Raw genomic sequence first — 19,104 nt, 5'->3', positions numbered from 1 at the left:
CTCTCAACCTCTGGCTCTGCAGCCAGAGACCTAAAGAAACGAGTTCCCTGTTACACTAAGTATGCTTATTTCAAATAAAGCAGGGCCAATCCATAACATGAAAAAGCAGGAGTCCAGGCACCCAAAACGTGTAGTAGCTCGTTCTTGTAATGCTAAGTTCTAGTTTAGCATTATGTCTGAACTGAGGCACATTTTAAGTCATGCACTCTATGAAAACAGAGTTAAGCTTAAGAAGTGTTTGCGTCTTCATGAAACATTTATTCCAAAGGGCACTAAAAAACAAACAAACTGCCAGGTAAGTCCTTTTTAAAAATGTATTTACAGGATGTATTTATTATCTTCTCTATCCGAGTGTCAGTCAGCCGAATATGGAGAATTCATCTAGAAGGAAAGAACAATGCATCAGCTCTCAGGAATTCACCACTGCTCATTCCTCTCAAAAGCAGGATGAACCAGGGCTAGGGAGAAATGCTTACTATTTGCCCAATACACAATTTCTAATCGTGGTGCAGTGGTTAAACCGCTGTATTGCAGCCAAAACTGTGCTCACGACCTGGGGTTCAATCCCAGGTAGCGGCTCAAGGTTGACTTAACCTTCTATCCTTCCAAGGTCGGTAAAATGAGTACCCAGCTTGCCTGGGGGGGGCAATGTGTAGCCTGCATAATTAACTTGTAAACCGCCCAGAGAGTGCTTGAAGCACTATGGGAAGGCATATAAGCAGCACACTTTGCTTTGCTTTTGCTTTAAAAGTTCTAAACTCTGAAAGCTGAAAACAACAGGATCTCCAGAGTCCTTTAAAAGACTAATGAAACTTTCTGCGCTAAGTGTTAGAAAGCCTGACCCAGGATGCAGAACAAGAATATTAAAGGGGTCCATATCTATTGGAAATGGAGATTTGTTACAATAAGAAGCCCCAATGTGGCAATTGAGATGAGCTAATAGGAGCTGCTAACACCGTTTGCACTGTTTCATTCACAGGGATAGAAACTTGGCTTTGGGCTTGCAGAAAATGACCGGCATCTAGTACCCATCTAGTTACCCCTTCCATATCTATCCCTCATTTGCTTGGTGCTACTTCAGAAGGTTAAAAGTAACTTGTAACATACGGCAGTTTCCATGACAGTAGGACTTAAATGTTCTCTCAGGACAGCATAGACGCTTGGAGACATGGGGAGAAGTTCTGCTGGAGAAGGCGGATCGGTGGAGTCATTCAGACTGAAGGAAAAACACAAAAAAAATAAGGTCCTTCATGACAGAAAGCTCTATTATTCAGTATATCATTTAGCAGAAAGGCACTCGGGCACTGCTGTCCTGACTGTGAAGTACTGTCTTCCCAAGTTGATACAGTAGACCCTTGACATATGAAGGTCCCTACTTATGAAAATTTGGAAGTGCGAAAAGCTCCGGCCACAAAATTTTGGTTCGACTTGCGGCCGGAGCTTCGACCTATAAAAGGCAGGAGGAAAGGGCAGGAAATTCAAAGCCACGGGAGGGGACGGGAGACAGAGGGCAGCGGGTGCAGCTTTGGAAGCCCAGGATTTTTTTCCTTTGGCTGGAACATATTAAATGGTTTTCAATGCATTCCTATGGGAAAATGGACCCTCAACCTGCGGCTACCGTTCCAATACGGATTAATTCCGTAAGTCGAGGGTCCACTGTACTACCACCCTTTTTGCTCAGTGAGATCAATGTTCCAGCACAACCCCACTCAGAAGTAATTCCTAGTGAGTTCAATGTGACCCTGAAGTAACTGTATGTAGTACTACAGCCTTGAACGTCTTGTACATGGACAGGGCGGTGTTCTGCATCTGTGCTTATAATGGGTCAGGTTAGACATTGGGCTAGAAATAGAACACAGCCATAACTCTAATTGTTTGTAGATTCCCCAGACAATAAAAGCTGGATTGAATTTTGCTTACCTGATTCTTGGTAACACGTTTCAAGAGGAGTGCCTAAACTGCTCCCTTCTCTGTCACCATTTTCTAAATGCCCGGAGCAACATGTCTGAAAATAAGTGGTTCCTGTTGACGTCCAGGCTCTCCATACCATCAAGAATGCCAGTTTTCCAGGCTTCTTGTCCTTTTGTAGAGCCTACACACAAGCAGTAGCCTTCTCTCCCTCAGGCACATTGCTCTCCATGTGCAGAAAGTGAGTGGAGAGGGTAGGGGGAAGCACTCCTCTCTCTGCATGTTCCTAAGAACCAGAGAAGTAAAACTGTACAGGATCTGCCTATTCTTCCCCAGCTAAAGCTATAATCCTCTGGCCTAAAAATCCATTCCCCAGTCTTGGAAGGCCAGGGCAAACTGCAGTTCAGCAAAGGTCAGGGAGAGAGAGAGAGAGGGGCCTTTGAGCTTCTTCTTCCTTATTACTTCACACACCCCAGGGTGGGACTCAGTCCTTTACATTCAAATAGCTTTACATGATAAACTGTTGATGCCAGCTAAGTGAGTTTGGCCTTACATTTTGAGGTGTTGAAACAAAGCAATGAATGAAATTTGGGAAATGCACAGTGACTCACATTTTGGAGACTGGAATAAATACAGAGGGGACATAAGCATTGGTTCCTCCTTCAGCAGGCCTTGGCACTAAATATGCATAAAAATTAAAAATACATAAACATTCCATGTACATTAAAACTGCACTGAGACAAGAAGACAGAGGGGTTTTTAATCTGATCTGGCATGCCACTTCATTTTGCCTATCCTGTAAGATATCTGTTCTTTGACAAGGACAGAAGATGAGATAGGCTCAGAAGGAAACTTAGTTAGTGGTAGATGGCACATGAGATTTGATTGCAATTAAAAAATTAGATACACATTTGCCTGAGACCCATGAACAATTGCTGGTAACAGCAGGCAATGCTAGTTGATCAAGAGCAGCTTCCAACTTTTATAAGTTCCTGTGCTCTAAAAAAACAACAGAATTATTTAACGAACAGTTATGTTGTGTTTCCACAGTGCCTGAACAATATTATGTCCAAGAAAAGATAACTAAATAAAAATGAAAACACCAAATTAAGGTAACAAAGCAGAAAGGCCGTACTCAGTTAATCATCCTCTTTGTACCACTAAACCATCTCTAATTTGGCCAGGCAAGTCAACAACCATTTTGCTCTATGCCAAAATGGATACTTCCTTAAGCTACTTCCTTCTTTTACACATGCTTGCTGAAATCCAGTAGTAAGCTGCAACTAGAGCAGGCCCACTGAATCAGTGAGGACTTGGTGAATCAACTCCTTCCCAAGTTCCACTGATTCAATGGGCCTACTCCAGTTGCAGCTTACTACAGGATTTAAGCCTCTGTTTAGTGACTTTAATTTAAAAGGATATGAGAAATCTCTGTATTTATTAAACAAATTGATTTTATGATGCAAGGAAACAATAGGACAAGACTGACCATCCTGAAATCATATAATAGACTTCAAAGTGAAGCAGGAAGATCAAAGAAAAGTTAAGTAAAATGGAGTTACTTGGATACAGGAGAACTTTTCTGTGACTGTGAATGCATTCAATCAATGCAGCACTTATATGCATACTATTATGCCCCACCACATGTACAAAAGAAGATCGAGCAAATGGCTGAGATAATGCTATTAAAATAGCCTACTTCTGGTCAAAAACAGTCTAATGATTTTAACATTTGAATTTGTTTTTAATTTTACCTGTACTTCATATACATCTCTAATTTTTAAATTGTGCAATGCTTGATATGAATAAAGAAAAAAGGTGAAGCAAAATGGTTTCCAAACTTTTCCCACTGTCAGTAATATGTGTCAATTGCTGTCAAAAGGCTGAAAAATTAATGGGGGTGGGAGGAGAACTAACCATAGCATACAAAGAAAACAATGTGATTTTTCCTTTTTATGAAAAACATACTTGCAGGGCTATAATTTTTATTTTATTTTATGGTGCAGAAAGTAAAGGTAAAGGTTCCCCTTGACAATTTGTCCAGTCATGTCCGACTGCTTGTGTGTATCTACTCGCATTTTTGCATTTTGCATGCTTTCGAACCACTAGGTTGGCGGGAGCCAGGACAAGTGGCGGGGGCTCACTCCGACGCGTGGATTCCATCTTACGACTGCTGGTCTTCTAACCTTGCAGCACAGGCTTCAGCGGTTTAACTCGCAGCGCCACCACACCCCTCAATATGGTGCAGAACAACAGCATAATAGAACGACATACTTAAATCTTCTCCTTCTGGCCATCTTCCCACTTCTAAATGCCTCTGCATAATTGTGCCTGGGTTGTGTGCACCCCAAAACTGAAAAAGAAGCTTTCTACTTAGCAGCAATCTGCTGCTGCCAGAGAAGTCACTTTTGTTGTGCAGATGGAGCTACGTAACAGAATATATTGGCCATGGAAATTATCTCTGTTTCAGGTTCACCAGTTCAACGTTTTTAATGAAAAACTGGGGAAAGGGAATCCTAACAAGAAAAGGTAGTCCAAACAATATCTAACCTTCACTTGTCCGAGAACTGTAGTGCTTCCCAAAAGCTTTGTCTTTTGGAATCTCTGGATAAAGGTATTTCAGTGGATTTTCAGGCACATTGTCCGCCATAATCACTTTGTAATCTCGCAATATGTCAGCAAATGGCAGTGCGGTTAAACTACCCTTATTGTACGGCTCCACAGAATGAAAACATGCTTCCCCTGTGAAGAAAAGCATAACTGTTAATAAAGCGATATAATTCTTTCCAGTGTTGCTGTGCTTTTTTCCCTGAAAAAAGTGATAAATCACCTTTTTTTAAAAAAAAAGTCAATGTACTGTATAACAGAGAACGTGCAATGATTCTCCTCCTATTGCCAAACTTGTTAAAGAAGCAAACCTGATTCATTATGGCCAAGTGGCAGGTGAATGTAGCACCAAGATTTCAGAAGGAAATACAAAGCAGGTCTAATGGCATTCATTCATTCATTTAGTAATCTTGTATATCAGTGTCTGGACAGTTTGTATCCACATCTCAAAAGATCCAGGTAGACCTCCAAAGCAGAATGAATGGTTACTTCTTTGTTTGATCTTATGTTGACAGGTAAAGGCCGAAGTGGGCATTGCATTAAACACAGCAATCAAATGAAGAGATATCTGGGGGTCCGGGATTGCATACCTCCATGTTTTAGATATTTGCTCAGTTTAGTTTCCTTGCTGTGTTTTCGGAAAGCCCATTTCCTCTCCCATTCTATTTCTCCTGTGTTTTTTTAAGGAACAGATTTAAGGAACTAGATTTTTAAGGAACAGATTTAAGGAACTAGATGTGGTGGACAGAGTGCCTGAAGAACTATGGATGGAGGCTCGTAACACTGTACAGGAGGCAAGAACAAAAACCATCCCAAAGAAAAGGAAATGCAAGAAAGCAAAGTGGCTGTCCAGCGAGGCCTTACATATAGCAGAGAAGAGAAGGGAAACAAAATGGAATGCAGACTTCCAAAGAACGGCAAGGAGAGACAAGAGGGCCTTCTTAAATGAACAATGCAAAGAAATAGAGGAAAATAATAGAAACGGAAAAACCAGAGATTTGTTCAGGAAAACTGGAGATAGCAAAAGAACATTTTGTGCAGATGGACATGATAAAGGACAAAAATGGTAGGGACCTCACAGAAGCAGAAGGCATCAAGAAGAAGTGGCAAGAATACACAAAGGAATTGTACCAGAAAGATCTGGATGTCCCGGATAACCCAGATAATGTGGTTGCTGACCTTGAGCCAGACATCCTGGAGAGTGAAGTCAAGTGGGCCTTAGAAAGCATGGCAAACGAGGCCAGTGGAGGCGATGGCATTCCAGTCGAACTATTTAAAATCTTAAAAGATGACTCTGTTAAAGTGCTACACTCAATATGCCAGCGAGTTTGGAAAACTCAGCAGTGGCCAGAGGATTGGAAAAGATCAGTCTACATCCCAATCCAAAAGAAGGGCCGTGCCAAAGAATGCTCCAACTACCGTACAATTGCACTCATTTCACACGCTAGCAAGGTTATGCTCAAAATCCTCCAAGGTAAGCTTCAGCAGTATGTGGACCGAGAACTCCCAGAAGTACAAGCTGGATTCCGAAGAGGCAGAGGAACTAAAGACCAAATTGCTAACTTGCGCTGGATTATGGAGAAAGCCAGAGAGTTCCAGAAAGATATCTACTTCTGCTTCATTGACTATGCAAAAGCCTTTGACTGTGTGGACCACAGCAAACTATGGCAAGTTCTTAAAGAAATGGGAGTGCCTGACCACCTTATCTGTCTCCTGAGAAACCTATATGTGGGACAGGAAGCAACAGTTAGAACTGGTCATGGAACAACTGATTGGTTCAAAATTGGGAAAGGAGTACGACAAGGCTGTATATTGTCCCCCTGCTTATTTAACTTATATGCAAAATACATCATGCGGAAGGCTGGACTGGATGAAACCCAAGCCGGAATTAAAATTGCCGGAAGAAATATCAACAACATCAGATATGCAGATGATACCACTCTGATGGCAGAAAGTGAGGAGGAATTAAAGAACCTTGTAATGAGAGTGAAAGAGGAGAGTGCAAAAAACGGCCTGAAACTCAATATCAAAAAAACTAAGATCATGGCCACTGGTCGCATCACCTCCTGGGAAATAGAAGGGGAAGACATGGAGGCAGTGACAGATTTTATTTTCCTGGGCTCCATGATCACTGCAGATGGAGACAGCAGCCACGAAATTAAAAGACGCCTGCTTCTTGGGAGGAAAGCGATGACAAATCTTGACAGCATCTTAAAAAGCAGAGACATCACCTTGCCAACAAAAGTCCGAATAGTCAAAGCTATGGCTTTTCCTGTTGTGATGTATGGAAGTGAGAGCTGGACCATAAAGAAAGCAAACCGCCGAAGAACTGATGCCTTTGAATTGTGGTGCTGGAGGAGGCTCTTGAGAATCCCCTGGACTGCAAGGAGAACAAACCTATCAGTTCTAAAGGAAATCAACCCTGAGTGCTCACTGGAAGGACAGATCCTGAAGCTGAGGCTCCAGTACTTTGGCCATCTCATGAGAAGAAAAGAGTCCTTGGAAAAAACCTTGATATTAGGAAGGTGTGACGGCAAGAGGAGGACAGGAAGCAATAGTTAGAACTGGATATGGAAGAACTGATTGGTTCAAAATTGGGAAAGGAGTACGACAAGGCTGTATATTGTCTCCCTGCTTATTTAATTTATATGCAGAATACATCATGCGAAAGGCTGGACTGAATAAATCCCAAACCAGAATTAAGATTGCCGGAAGAAATATCAACAACCTCAGATATGTAGATGATACCACTCTGATGGCAGATAGTGAGGAGGACTTAAAGAACCTCTTAATGAGGGTAAAAGCAAAAAATCGTCTGAAGCTCAAGGTAAAAAAAAAAAAAGATCCCATCACCTCCTGGCAAATAGAAGGGAAAGATATGGAGGCAGTGACATATTTTACCTTCTTGGGCTCCATGATCACTGCAAATGGTGGCAGCAGCCACGAAATTAAAAGACACCTGCTTCTGGGAAGGAAAGCGATGACAAACCTAGACAACATCTTAAAAAGCAGAGACATCACCTTGCTGACAAAAGTCCTCATAGTCAAAGCTATGGTTTTTCCAGTAGCAATGTATGGAAGTGAGAGCAGGACCATAAAGAAGGCAGACCGCCAAAGAATTGATGCTTTTGAATTGTGGTGCTGGAAGAGACTCTTGAGAGTCCCCCGGACTGCAAGGAGATGAAACCTATCAATTCTGAAGGAAATCACTGAAAGGACAGATCCTGAAGTTGAGGCTTCATAACTCTGGCCATCTCATGAGAAGAGAAGACTCCCTGGAAAAGACCCTGATGTTGGGAAAGTGTGAAGGCAAGAAGAGAAGGGGACGACAGAGGACGAGATGGTTGGACAGTGTCACAGAAGCTACCCACATAATTTGACCCAACTGCGGGAGACAGTGAAAGACAGGATGGCCTGGCGTGCTCTTGTCCATAGGGTCACGAAGAGTTGGACATGACTTAACGGCTAAACAACAACTGCTGTCACCTGCCATCATAATTTATCTGAGGTTAGGTTTTCTTGATATTACTCTGAATAATAATGTTTTTAAAAAATCCATGTGTCCTATAAGCATGTAGCAATAACAGGACTACAAGTTCAAAAAAAAGAGGAGTGAACCTGGCAATTTAGCAAATAAATGAAAGGGATATAAAAGCTTCTACATATTATTTTTACATTTAATTTTCACTGGACTTCATGGATTTGGAGTGTCAAAGGATGGACTAAACTGAATAGTTTGGCAATTTTAGACAGGCAGGCAGGCACAGACAGACAGATAGCACTTACCGTTTTCTGACTGGGATACCCAGGTGAAAGTGATCCCTCCTAAATTGCTTTCACTGAACCTCAATAAAAATGTTCCAGGCATCCTGTCCTTGAGTAAACCACGCTCTTTGTCTTTGCTCACAAAACCCATAATGCACCTGCAGGCAAATACATGGCAGTTTTAGGTACACACATTCCCATCAGACATGCCCAACCAACTTATTTGGCCAAATGCTGCACAGCTGTCCCAGGTAATCAATGAACCAACGGCCAAATAGCCTATATGGCTAGGGATAATGAGAGCAATATTTCAACACATTGAGAGGGCCCCAGGTTGGAGAAGGTTGAATGACCATGTTAGCAAAGAATGACTTTCTCTGTAACACATTGCCTTGCTCTAATTTCATTGATATTGACAGGACCTGGAAGAGCTTAACTCTTAACTATCCTACACCCAATGATTGTAATTAATAAACAGAATGAATAAACAACATTTTTCGGAGCCAATTCATGGATAATTAGCAAAATGCTGCTCACCCATCAATCCAAAGAGGAAGAACGTGTTTTTTAATTAGATCCAGTATTGCTTCCAGCCATGCCCAAAACGTAAATGATTTGCCAGGCAAGTGTTCCTGTTTAGGAAAACAAATCACATATGTACTAAATATATACACAGAAATTCACTAATGTTTTACGTACTGTACCAATACAAAGTTTCAATTCAGACTTTTTCCTTCTAAAAAGCTGCCATTTGGTCTTCTACATTAACTTGGCGGGGGGAAGGGTAACAATTGCTGCTCTGTCTGAGGTACAAGAATGTTTAGGGCTGCCCTGGTTGCTTACACAGTGAGGTCTTCCCCCCCCCCATACAATCTTTGCTCTCATTTGCAAAAGAAACACTTAGATGGAGATGAACTATCTGCTGTTATGTCTTACAATGAATTGTAAACGTCCTGTCCCAAGATCTGACATCCTGAACAATGAAATTACTGCCTCAGGGAATGGATGCTAGAAGGGAGGGAGGGAAGGAGGGTCCCCGCCACAACCAATGTAATTTAATCTGTACAGTAGGACCCACCTTATTGACAGGATCACTATCCACGAATTATCCACAGTCTGGAAATATTGAAAATGTTGAAAGAAAAAAAAAACCATTTTCACATGTATTACCAGAACCGGCCACTAGGCAGAGCCACAAACTGTGCAATGAACACTTGTTAGTGAAGAATACATAGCATGGTTTCTGAAGCCCTCCACTGGCCTGTTCTGGTAATACACATGAAAATGCTTTTTAATACTATATATAATGTTCACTATTATCCACCATTTTCAGTGTCTGGGGCGGGGGCTTGGAACCAATCCCCAGCAGATATGGCAGTTGTATTGTACATTTTAAAATCTGTGTTGGACTAGAATCCTGATCATAAAGTCTTATAATTTTTCCCTTCATTCTAATGTTTAATGTTTCATATAATGTGTCACATATAAAACTCTGGTCCTTTTTCTGATAAGAGGGCAGGGCAATAAGTGTGCCATTTTCTTCTACAGTCAGTGTTTTCCTTCCTTCAGCCCTGGACTGAATATCTTTTATGAACAAACATCCTATCCTTTCCCCCATTTGATCCTCCCCTCTTACTACAGGACACCTTGGCTCTAGAGTTGAAAGGGACACTGAGACAATGGTCCCTTCCCTTGTTCTGCCACTTTGTCCCCTTCAGGGTTTGCCTGCTGACAGTATCCATAGCAAGGCACAGCATCCAGCTACTCTGGATCAGCCGCAGGCAATTATAAACTGATAATACCATTTTTATTTCCCATAATGCCCCGAACACATCACATCAGGGTTATTGATGGAAATAAAGACTTATGGTTGGAGGACGAGGGAGTCCTTTAAAAAGGAAAGCCTCTGAGAACTTCTCAGTAAGTTTTTTTTTTAATGCTTTGAGAAAGGGAGTGGATTTCAAAAACCTATTTTCAAAGCCTGAGTTTCAGTTTGAGGAGGAGAGAAAGAGAAAGAGAGAAACAACTGAAAGGTAACCGAAAGCTTCTACCTGGGAGACTTCTACTGCAGAAATAAACTTAAATGGGAAACATTGTAGTGGTAAATTCAACAAACTGAGGTTAAAAATCATACTTTCAGGAGAAGCAAAAAAAAAAATGCCACAGGAAAATCATGTGAAATGTCACTGTGCCAACTGGAACAAGGAGCATGGCATGTGGATGAAACAAAAATATCAGGTACACTGAGTCATAGGACATCAGCCATCACTCTTCTTAGGCTTCTTTGTTTCCTCTCGAGGTTTGTTACAACCCTTGCAATAACTGGGAGGAAAATGAATTTTATGAGGAACAGTACAGTATATTGTAACAATCCCTATTGCAGTGCAAGGTATCTGAGAGTGGTTTGGTCTTGAAAGGGCAATTAAAAGCCATCAGCTTTATAGAAGCCCTACTACTCATTTGCTGGCATATTGCAATCCAGCTGCCTGTGTTTTGGGGCTCTTCCTTGCGGTTGGGAGTGGTATGGCTATGGGGACTTCAGAGATGACCAGTTGCACACCCGATTTCACCACTGCACTTTAATCACAATACCATACGGACTTTTTTTCTGTTAGAAGTAGCATATTTTGTTCATGTTTTGCTAGTGTGAAGTAACCTGTGAAAGTTGCAGGCAAAGGCTAAGTTTATTTTGAGAACAGATTGATCATGTGGGGGGATAGGGGTGGGGTGGAAATCATCCTGCACCAGACCAGACCCTTATGCAAAACCCAAGGAAAGAGGAAAGCAATAATTTGAAACGGTACAATAACAACATACCTTACAGAACTTAGACCAGGAAACTTGGTAATCAGTGTAAGTTACTTGACCTAAAAGTTTAAGCAAGGAAAGTGAAGCCACCACCAAAATGTCCAATTGTTTTTTTAAAAAAAAACACTACAATACCAAGCCGTTTAAAAAGAGCAGCACAATCTACAGCCTGACGACTGATTGAGACTACCACAATTGAGATTTTCAGATTTCAGCCAATCAAGGAAGGAAAGCAAAATTAACACATATATCTTTGGTACAGGAGTAAAATTGGAAGCAATTTTTTTCCTGGTTTGCAGCTGAGCAAAATTTGGTTGACACAGAGATGAAGGGTGACTACTGACATTGAAAATAGATATAATATCTTCACAGTTCCTACCTGTAAGTTTTTCTGCCAGCATCCCAAGTTGATCTGAATTAAGTCCCCGGCCAACGTATGATGAAAACTGCCAGCTCAGTATTTCCAGCAGTTGGCTTAAAGAGATGGACGGTGGCTTGTTAAAGAAAGCCAGGTTCTGCATTCAAATTAAGGTCAAGTCATCTTTTTGTTCACTACTGTTGCTTATATATATATATCATAAATGGATACATGTGAAATGAATATAAATTATTCTGCAGAGGTGTCACCTAATTAAGTAAGGCAAAACACTTGTACAGTACAGTCGCTGGCAACCTTCTATAAGGATAAAGGTTGCTAACAGCCCATGCAAAAGCTGTACATGCTAGTAAAACAGGTACAAATGAATAGGGACAGTGCCTCTCTCAGAACAATGGAAAAGCTTTGTCGTCTGGACAGCTGTATTCAAATGTATCTATCTGAATACAGTATCTCAAATGTAGAGAGGGCAAGTAGCAAAGAGCTAGGTTTTTTTTAAGTACAATCCCCTTCATTTTTCCATGGAAATAAGTCTTACTGTGTTCTACAGCACTTACTCTTACTCTCTAGTACGTTTTTAGGTCTACAGCTTCATAGTGGTTTTATAACAATTTAATTGTTCAATTATTGAATTGTACTGTTAAAGTACAGTGAACTAAGCCTTTCACCTTCCTTAAAGATCCATGCCTATCACATTGTTCATGGATTTTGGCTATTATCATACAGGAAATTGCTTGCAAAAAAGCATATATTAAATGTATACGTACACATATAAAATTGTGGGTACACAATACAGAGAACTGCGTAGAAAAATTGAAACTTTAGGGGCAATGCATTAAAATGCATTATGTCATTTCTTAAAAGGTTGCATTTTTTTCAAAAGAAAGAGGAACTGAAGGTTATGGTGACACTGAAAGAAACTGAAATTGACAGATTCATCAGTCTCTTAAGTGGTGCAACTTTTCATCCAACTAAATGCATTTTACTCAATCTATCAAGCAAAAAAATAATCTCAATAAGGTAAATTGTATTACATAACTCCCACAGTATGCAAGAACAACCTTTTGTTGCTGTTAAGTAACATCCCTGTCTATATTGATGTGAAATTGAATATGCAGTTTGATAGGCTACACCTCTATTATATTAGACAAAGGCACTTTTACATAATAAAAGAGTATGGAGGTTTCTACTGCTTCCTCAAAGGAGCAAATGAACTAGGAGAAAAAAGACAGACTATGCCAACTTATTCTTCCAAAGGTCCACTAAGCAAATCCTGTTGCTTAGTGTAGTTTTAAGAGTCATTTAAAGACGTGGCTCTTTAGGCAGGCCTTCCCTCCAGTCAACACTTGATTTTTTTTCTTCTCTAGTTTTCCTTTTTCTCCGTCTTGAACTTCTAAATTTGTTGATTTAATTATGTGATTGTTTTATGATGATTATTTTATGATGTTTTATAAATGTAGAAATCAAATAAAAAATAGTAAACCACCCTAGAGTAGGCTCATCGAATCAGCTGAAGTTACAGTCCTCTGTAACTTCCCATTTAATGAAAGGACCCTACTCTAGTGTGGTTTACTATACCAAGCAAGGGGTTATGAGATACTGTTTAAAGAAAAAACAACAACACATCACTGAGTGACAATCAGTTACTAGATAATGTCTTGCCAGCTCTACTTTTCTCCCAAAACATAGGCTTGTACTTCTAAAAATGGCATCCATCATGCTAAGCACAGGTGCACTGCTAAAGGCATACATTTTAAACACATCAGGGAACTAATGAGCAGAAAATCTGCTACACAAAACCTACCTGGGATTCATTTGTTGACAAGTTATACCAGATTATAGAAGCCCAAGCATTAGGCAGCTGGCTGACGTTAGAAATCATCACAACTGGCAAAGAACTGGTCTGGTGGGAAAATAAGCACACAATGTTCTGACACAGGGCACGATAAGAGTAACTGCATGGGGGATCGGCTATAGAGCCTGGCCTCACTTAGTCCTGACCTAATGGTTACTGGGTCTGAACCCGACCTGGGTGCTTCATATGGGTATCCCAGGAATATGAATATGAAGCTCGGCAGCACAGGTGCCACAGCGGTCCATTCCTCCCCTGCCCCCCCCCGTGGGTCTCGTGTCAGCGTCATAGCTGGTGCTGCCCTGCCTCTCCTCTCAGCCAACCGCTCAACCACTGAGCAAGGAGAGTCCTCCTCCTGCCTCCTTGCCAGGGCAGTTGGGGGGTGGAGAGAGGTAGGGCAGCACCGGCAAGACTACATTCTCAATGGGTGCAATGTTGCTGTCGGACATGCGTACTCTGAGGATCCTGGTGAATGGGTTGGTTCTGGGGGGTGAGAATGGACCGCCGTGGCACCTGCAGTGCCACCCCCCAGGTTGTAATCCCCCAGGATACGAAGATGAAGCTCCCCTGTCTAGTCTGGATTGAGAGCCATCGTGATCTGGCATAACTCAGCTCTTCCTCCACTCCACTCTCTCTCTCTCTCTCTTTTTTGTTTCTTCTGCTGGCAGACCCACTTGCATTGGAAAATCTGAGAGACCAGCCCCCAGAAGGAGATGGTGCCAGAAACAAGAGGCTCCTGCCTATTCCAGGCCCATTGCAGTTGGTGTCTCTTTGAGTTTGGATTGCACGGGAAGACTGGATTCACGCCAAGATAAAGGATACAGTTAAGCAAAAATGAATACAAAATACTAATAATTATAGAAATATTTCTGGCTTGCTTTCAAAGGGAAAACTCTTTGTAAATTGGCATATATCATAAAATTCCATACAATAAATTCCAGTGCAATAATAAAGCAACAATTTAAAAAACACCTAACACGCACTAATAACAGATAATATATTTTACAAAGCTCTAAGAGAAAGCATGTTAAAATCAAGGAAACCACATCTGTTCTATAACATTTCTGGGAGTCTAGTCTTTACTACTGAAGGGCAAATTAAAAAAGAGTTAGGCAGACACCTGAGCTTTCTGTGTTACACGAAAGTGTAAGACTAAAAGATGTGGAATAACATACAGAAAATGTCAGCTCTAAATTGGCCACAAATGTAGGTGGCAAAAATTAATACTGAAATATTTGACCCATATATATGGGTTAAAGAAGTAAAAGACCATTTTATATATTGTTGACTATATTTAAACAATGGTCCTTTAGTTCTCTACCCTAGAAAGGTGGTTTTGTTACCATACACTGTTATACACACTAACGGTCATTTCATCAATTTATTTAAGAAATTATTGCTGATAATCTCCTAATTAATAACTAGTATTGTTCCTTATTAAAGTTCTTCCCTTTGTTTGACCTCTCAAAAATAAATACTTACCTCCATGTCTATAGTCAGGCCATATAAACAGACCTGTGTTTCAAAAGTGATGCAGTGTAATTCTTCAGTGACCATGTGGGGGCCCTGAAGAAAGCCAAAACCAGGATTTACTATCTGGCCCATGCACAGGACTTTGAACACGAAATGGCTGGCTGCCAACCCAAACAAGATTAACAGACCACATTTATCTCAAGTTAAAAACAAAAGCCCATTATTGTAATTTAAATAAAAATGAAAAATTGTTTGATGGTTTTTTTAATCCTTCTTTCTCACACTGAACAATGTTGTTAAAAAATACCAGGCACAGTCAATCAGAATTGTAAAAATAATATGTAACATATAGATACAAATTTTAACAAAAAACACACAAAGTATCTGTTAAATATCAATGCAGTAGTATATGCTGTTCCTAATATTGCCATTTTTGTAGCTCTGATAATGTTACAGTTGTGCCTCGCATAGCGAGGTTAATCCGTTCCGGATTAACCTTCACTATGCTGAAGCATTGTTGAACGGGGCAGGGAATTCCATTGGAACGCATTAAACATGGTTTAATGCGTTCCAAATAGGCCTAATACTCACCGTTCAGCGATGCTTCTTAATGGCCGGCAGCCATTTTCGTGCCCTCCCCTCGCTTAACGAGGGCGCGAAAATGCTGCGCGCGGCCATTTTGGACCATTTCCGGGCTTCCGGCGGCCATTTTGGCCGCCGAACAGCTGATCGTCGGGCTTCGTTTTGTGAAGATCGGTAAGCGAAACGCTAACCGGTCTTCGCAAAGCGAATTTTGCCCTATTAAAAAAACGTTGAGCGATCGCATTAGCGATCCCAAAAAAGGGATCGCTATGCAATTTCATCGTTGTACGGTGCGCTCGTTAAGCGAGGCACCACTGTATTTCTGGAATCTGCAACTGCTTATACTGTATGAAATTTCTTGATATTGTTCCCAAAGCCCTGATGACAATAGGGAACACTGAGGGATGTTTCATCCACAAGCTAGATATTTCAACTGCCAGGTCACTATATTTTTTTAATTTTTCCAATTCTTTATTTTCATTCTCTGGAATTGCAATATCAATGATCCAGACAGTTCTTTGTTCTATTACTACTATGTCTGGTATGTTATGTTCAAAGTATCTATCAGTCTGGATCCAGAAATCCCACAAGATCTTGACTTCCTCATTTTCTGACACCTTCTCTACCTGATGTTACCATGGGTTTTTGGAGGCTGGCAAGATATATTTTTGCCTAATGAACAGTGCACTAATTTTGCCACTTGGTCATGTCTAATTTTGCAATCTGTCTGTGAAATCTTTGGACATGCACAAATGATGTGCAACACAATTTCGTCTTTCTTCTAGGCAAAACTGACATTTGCTGTTTGCACTAATTCGCTGAATCTTAGCTTTCATCACATTGGTTTAGAATGCTTTTTCTTATGCAACAAAAATCAAGCCTTTGGTTTATTTTTTAATGGTCCCCACTTTTAGCCATGTCTGCGTTGAGTTATTGTCATGCCTTCCATCAATATTTCTCAGATGCTGTCCACGTAGTGGCTTATTTTTCCAATTGTTTAATTTATTTTCAAATCATTCCTTTTTATATTGAGCCTATATTTTTCTTGTTTTCAGAATATTTTCACCTTCAGTGATTAGTTCTCTGTTTGTACTGATATAATCATTTAGGCTTCTTTTTTTCTTCCTCTACTACCTGCTGTATTTTCAGTAATCCATGGCCTCCAGTTTTTTGTGGTAAATATAATCTGTCCACATCACTTTTTGGATGATACATGTCCATTAGTTTCCATGTTTTCGATCCATTATTGTTGTTAGGCTGCTTTTGATATCTGGATACATCTTCTCTTTTCTTCTCTGGTGGTATATCCCAACAGAAATAACTCATTCCTCTTCTGAAAGTTTGGTCATGAAATCTTATGAATGATTCCACAGGAACAACGAGTTGAAGCCCCCTGCTAAGCATGAATGAATCTCATCTCTAGGGAGGCAGAAGCTGGCACCCTTTCTGTCAACCTATGACTCAAAGGCTTGTCTGAGTGTAAAATGCACAAAAAACCTCTCCGATAAGCAATTGTGGCTATTTTTTGAAGGCACAGCTTCACAGAGATCCCCAAACCGAGGTGTCTGTAGGTTTGGCTGAAGTCGGGTAAGAACTACAGCATCTTACTTTTCAGCTGGTGCTTTATGGATGGATGAGCTGGGAACCAGCCACACATGGAGCTTCAGTAATAGAATGCCAGATTGATTCATACATCAGATTCCTGCACTGCTAACAACGGTTCAGGAGAGGGAACTTTTGCAGGTTCTCCCACGGCCCTCCCCACTGCCATCTATGAGCCACTCACTTCTCATATTAATGTCAAGCACAGGTGCATCTGTGTTATATATCACAGATGGTGTGTTTTTATATATATAATAAACATATATAATGTGTATATTGCCATACAGTGTGTCTGAAGTAACAAAACAACATTTATTCAGTAGGGGGAGCCTCAAGACCAGCATTCCACTAAATATTAATGAAAAGCAGGGAAGAATGAGCAGAACTGGTGTTGTACTGATTATATCCTTGTGCTAGTTTGCATACTTGTGCTATTTTTTTTGGCTCCTGTTGCTCATTTCAATCATGCATCAAACATTTGAACAATGTTAAGTATTTGCCTTTATAGTAAATACTTTTATCTTGCGATAAATACCTTTTGTTTCCTATCACAGTCTTGGGAAACACAAACAGTTTGGCCATCATATCTCCCTTTCACAATTATCTCTTACCGTAAGGTGTTCAACCCTTTAGTGTAACATATCCTTGGATATAGTAAACCCATTATAAACTTAAAATCTAAAGTCTATGCATGGATTTGTTATTTTCAAGCAATGTATTAAAGTCCCGCATATCATGCTAGAAATATAATATGGACAATTACAGTGGTGCCTTGCATAGCGACGATAATCCGTGCAGCAAAAATCACTGCAAAGCGATTTTGTCGCTATGCAATTTTAAAAAGCCCATAGGAATGCATTGAAACCCCTTCAATGTGTTCCTATGGGCTTAAAACTCACCTTAAAGCAAAAATCCTCCATACGGCGGCCATTTTCGCTAGCTGTAAGCGAGGAATCCATCCCTAAACACAGTGGGCGGCCATTTTTTAAACTCTGCGGCCATTCTGGAACCGCTGATCAGCTGTTCGAAAATCATCGCTATGCAATAATTGGTAAGCGAAACAGCGAACCAATCATCGCAAAGCGATTTTTCCCCATAGGGAACATCTCAATGCGATCACTTTTGCGATCGCAAAATCTTCATCGCTATGCGGTTTCGTTGTTAAACGGGGCACCCATTAAGCGAGGCACCACTGTATTTACACCTACCTCATTGCCCTTGCTTCCAGCACATGCTTTCATTTCTTTTGGCTGCTGCAGAAATTAAAAATGGAGACCAACGTTTACAAAAAAAGAGAGATGTATTCACAGAAACATTTAGTAATTCTCCTTTTTCCATTTGATTATGAAAGTAGCATTCATATGGGCCCTCTGGTGCCCAAAAAAATCAATACATTAGCAGTAAAATATAATCAGATTTGGAGAAACTCCATGGTTTGTAAAAAGACAAACAGATAATTAGAAAAAGGCATAAACCAGAGGTAGAAAACTGACCAACAGGACTAAAACATGGTCTTTGGGCAGGGAAAGTTGACTGACCACAGTTGACAGCAAGGGAAGGACTCCTGAGGGAATTCCTGAGAGATGAAAGGGGACACAAGGTGGAGCAGGCAGAATTCCAAAGTGGCTTCTCAGTGAGTAAGGAGGGCCCAAATTGCATTTGACTTGGAAGGGTTTTTTGTAGCCAGTGTTTTTAAGATACAAATTGCGTCGGCGGGAGAAGGGCAGGCCATTAATGGGATCAGAGCAGGCATTTAAAGAAAACCGAAACATTTATTTTGCAGACTTGAGGCAAATTCCCCTTGCCTACGCATCCCGTTTAAGAAGAGGGATTTCCCCCTGGAGTATATAATATGGGTGGAAAGAGTTAAGTTTCCTCTTCAGACATGCTGTGCAGCTGAGGCAATCTGCATCTTTTAAAAACTGAATGAGAAGAACAATTTGCACGGGAGTTAGATGCACAAACACACTAAGGTCAAGGGGCTGTTTCGCCCTAACTGGTCTGGATGGGGCATTTTTTCCTTGAGACATTCAGGATTGAAGTGGTAGTGATGGTGATGCAGCCAGAAACAGCTTGCTAACTGAGTCAGAGGCGTTCACCTCTCCAAAGTCTGAGCTGTTCCTGTTGCTTT

The 19,104-nt window shown here is 40.8% G+C and overlaps 1 protein-coding gene across 1 annotated transcript in view; it reads right to left on the bottom strand.

The window, feature by feature from the left end:
- Positions 1–237: 237 nt before the first annotated feature.
- The window catches only part of STAT4 (signal transducer and activator of transcription 4), a 52,019-nt gene continuing 33,152 nt past the window's right edge, over positions 238–19,104 (bottom strand). The window contains exons 14-24 of the mRNA XM_072979702.2: positions 18,182–18,226; positions 14,799–14,882; positions 13,269–13,367; positions 11,468–11,603; positions 11,098–11,147; positions 8,818–8,912; positions 8,302–8,438; positions 4,459–4,650; positions 2,520–2,586; positions 1,108–1,216; positions 238–381 (exon numbers count right to left, since the gene is read on the bottom strand). Coding sequence (XP_072835803.2) covers positions 355–381; positions 1,108–1,216; positions 2,520–2,586; positions 4,459–4,650; positions 8,302–8,438; positions 8,818–8,912; positions 11,098–11,147; positions 11,468–11,603; positions 13,269–13,367; positions 14,799–14,882; positions 18,182–18,226 — 1,041 coding nt within the window. The 3' untranslated portion in view covers positions 238–354. The remainder of the gene's footprint in view (positions 382–1,107; positions 1,217–2,519; positions 2,587–4,458; positions 4,651–8,301; positions 8,439–8,817; positions 8,913–11,097; positions 11,148–11,467; positions 11,604–13,268; positions 13,368–14,798; positions 14,883–18,181; positions 18,227–19,104) is intronic.

The sequence above is a fragment of the Pogona vitticeps genome, chromosome 1, assembly GCF_051106095.1.
Source record: "Pogona vitticeps strain Pit_001003342236 chromosome 1, PviZW2.1, whole genome shotgun sequence".
NCBI classification, from domain to species: domain Eukaryota; kingdom Metazoa; phylum Chordata; class Lepidosauria; order Squamata; family Agamidae; genus Pogona; species Pogona vitticeps.
The sequence above is the reverse complement of the archived record's forward strand: the minus strand, read 5'-3'. Positions and strand labels throughout refer to the sequence as shown.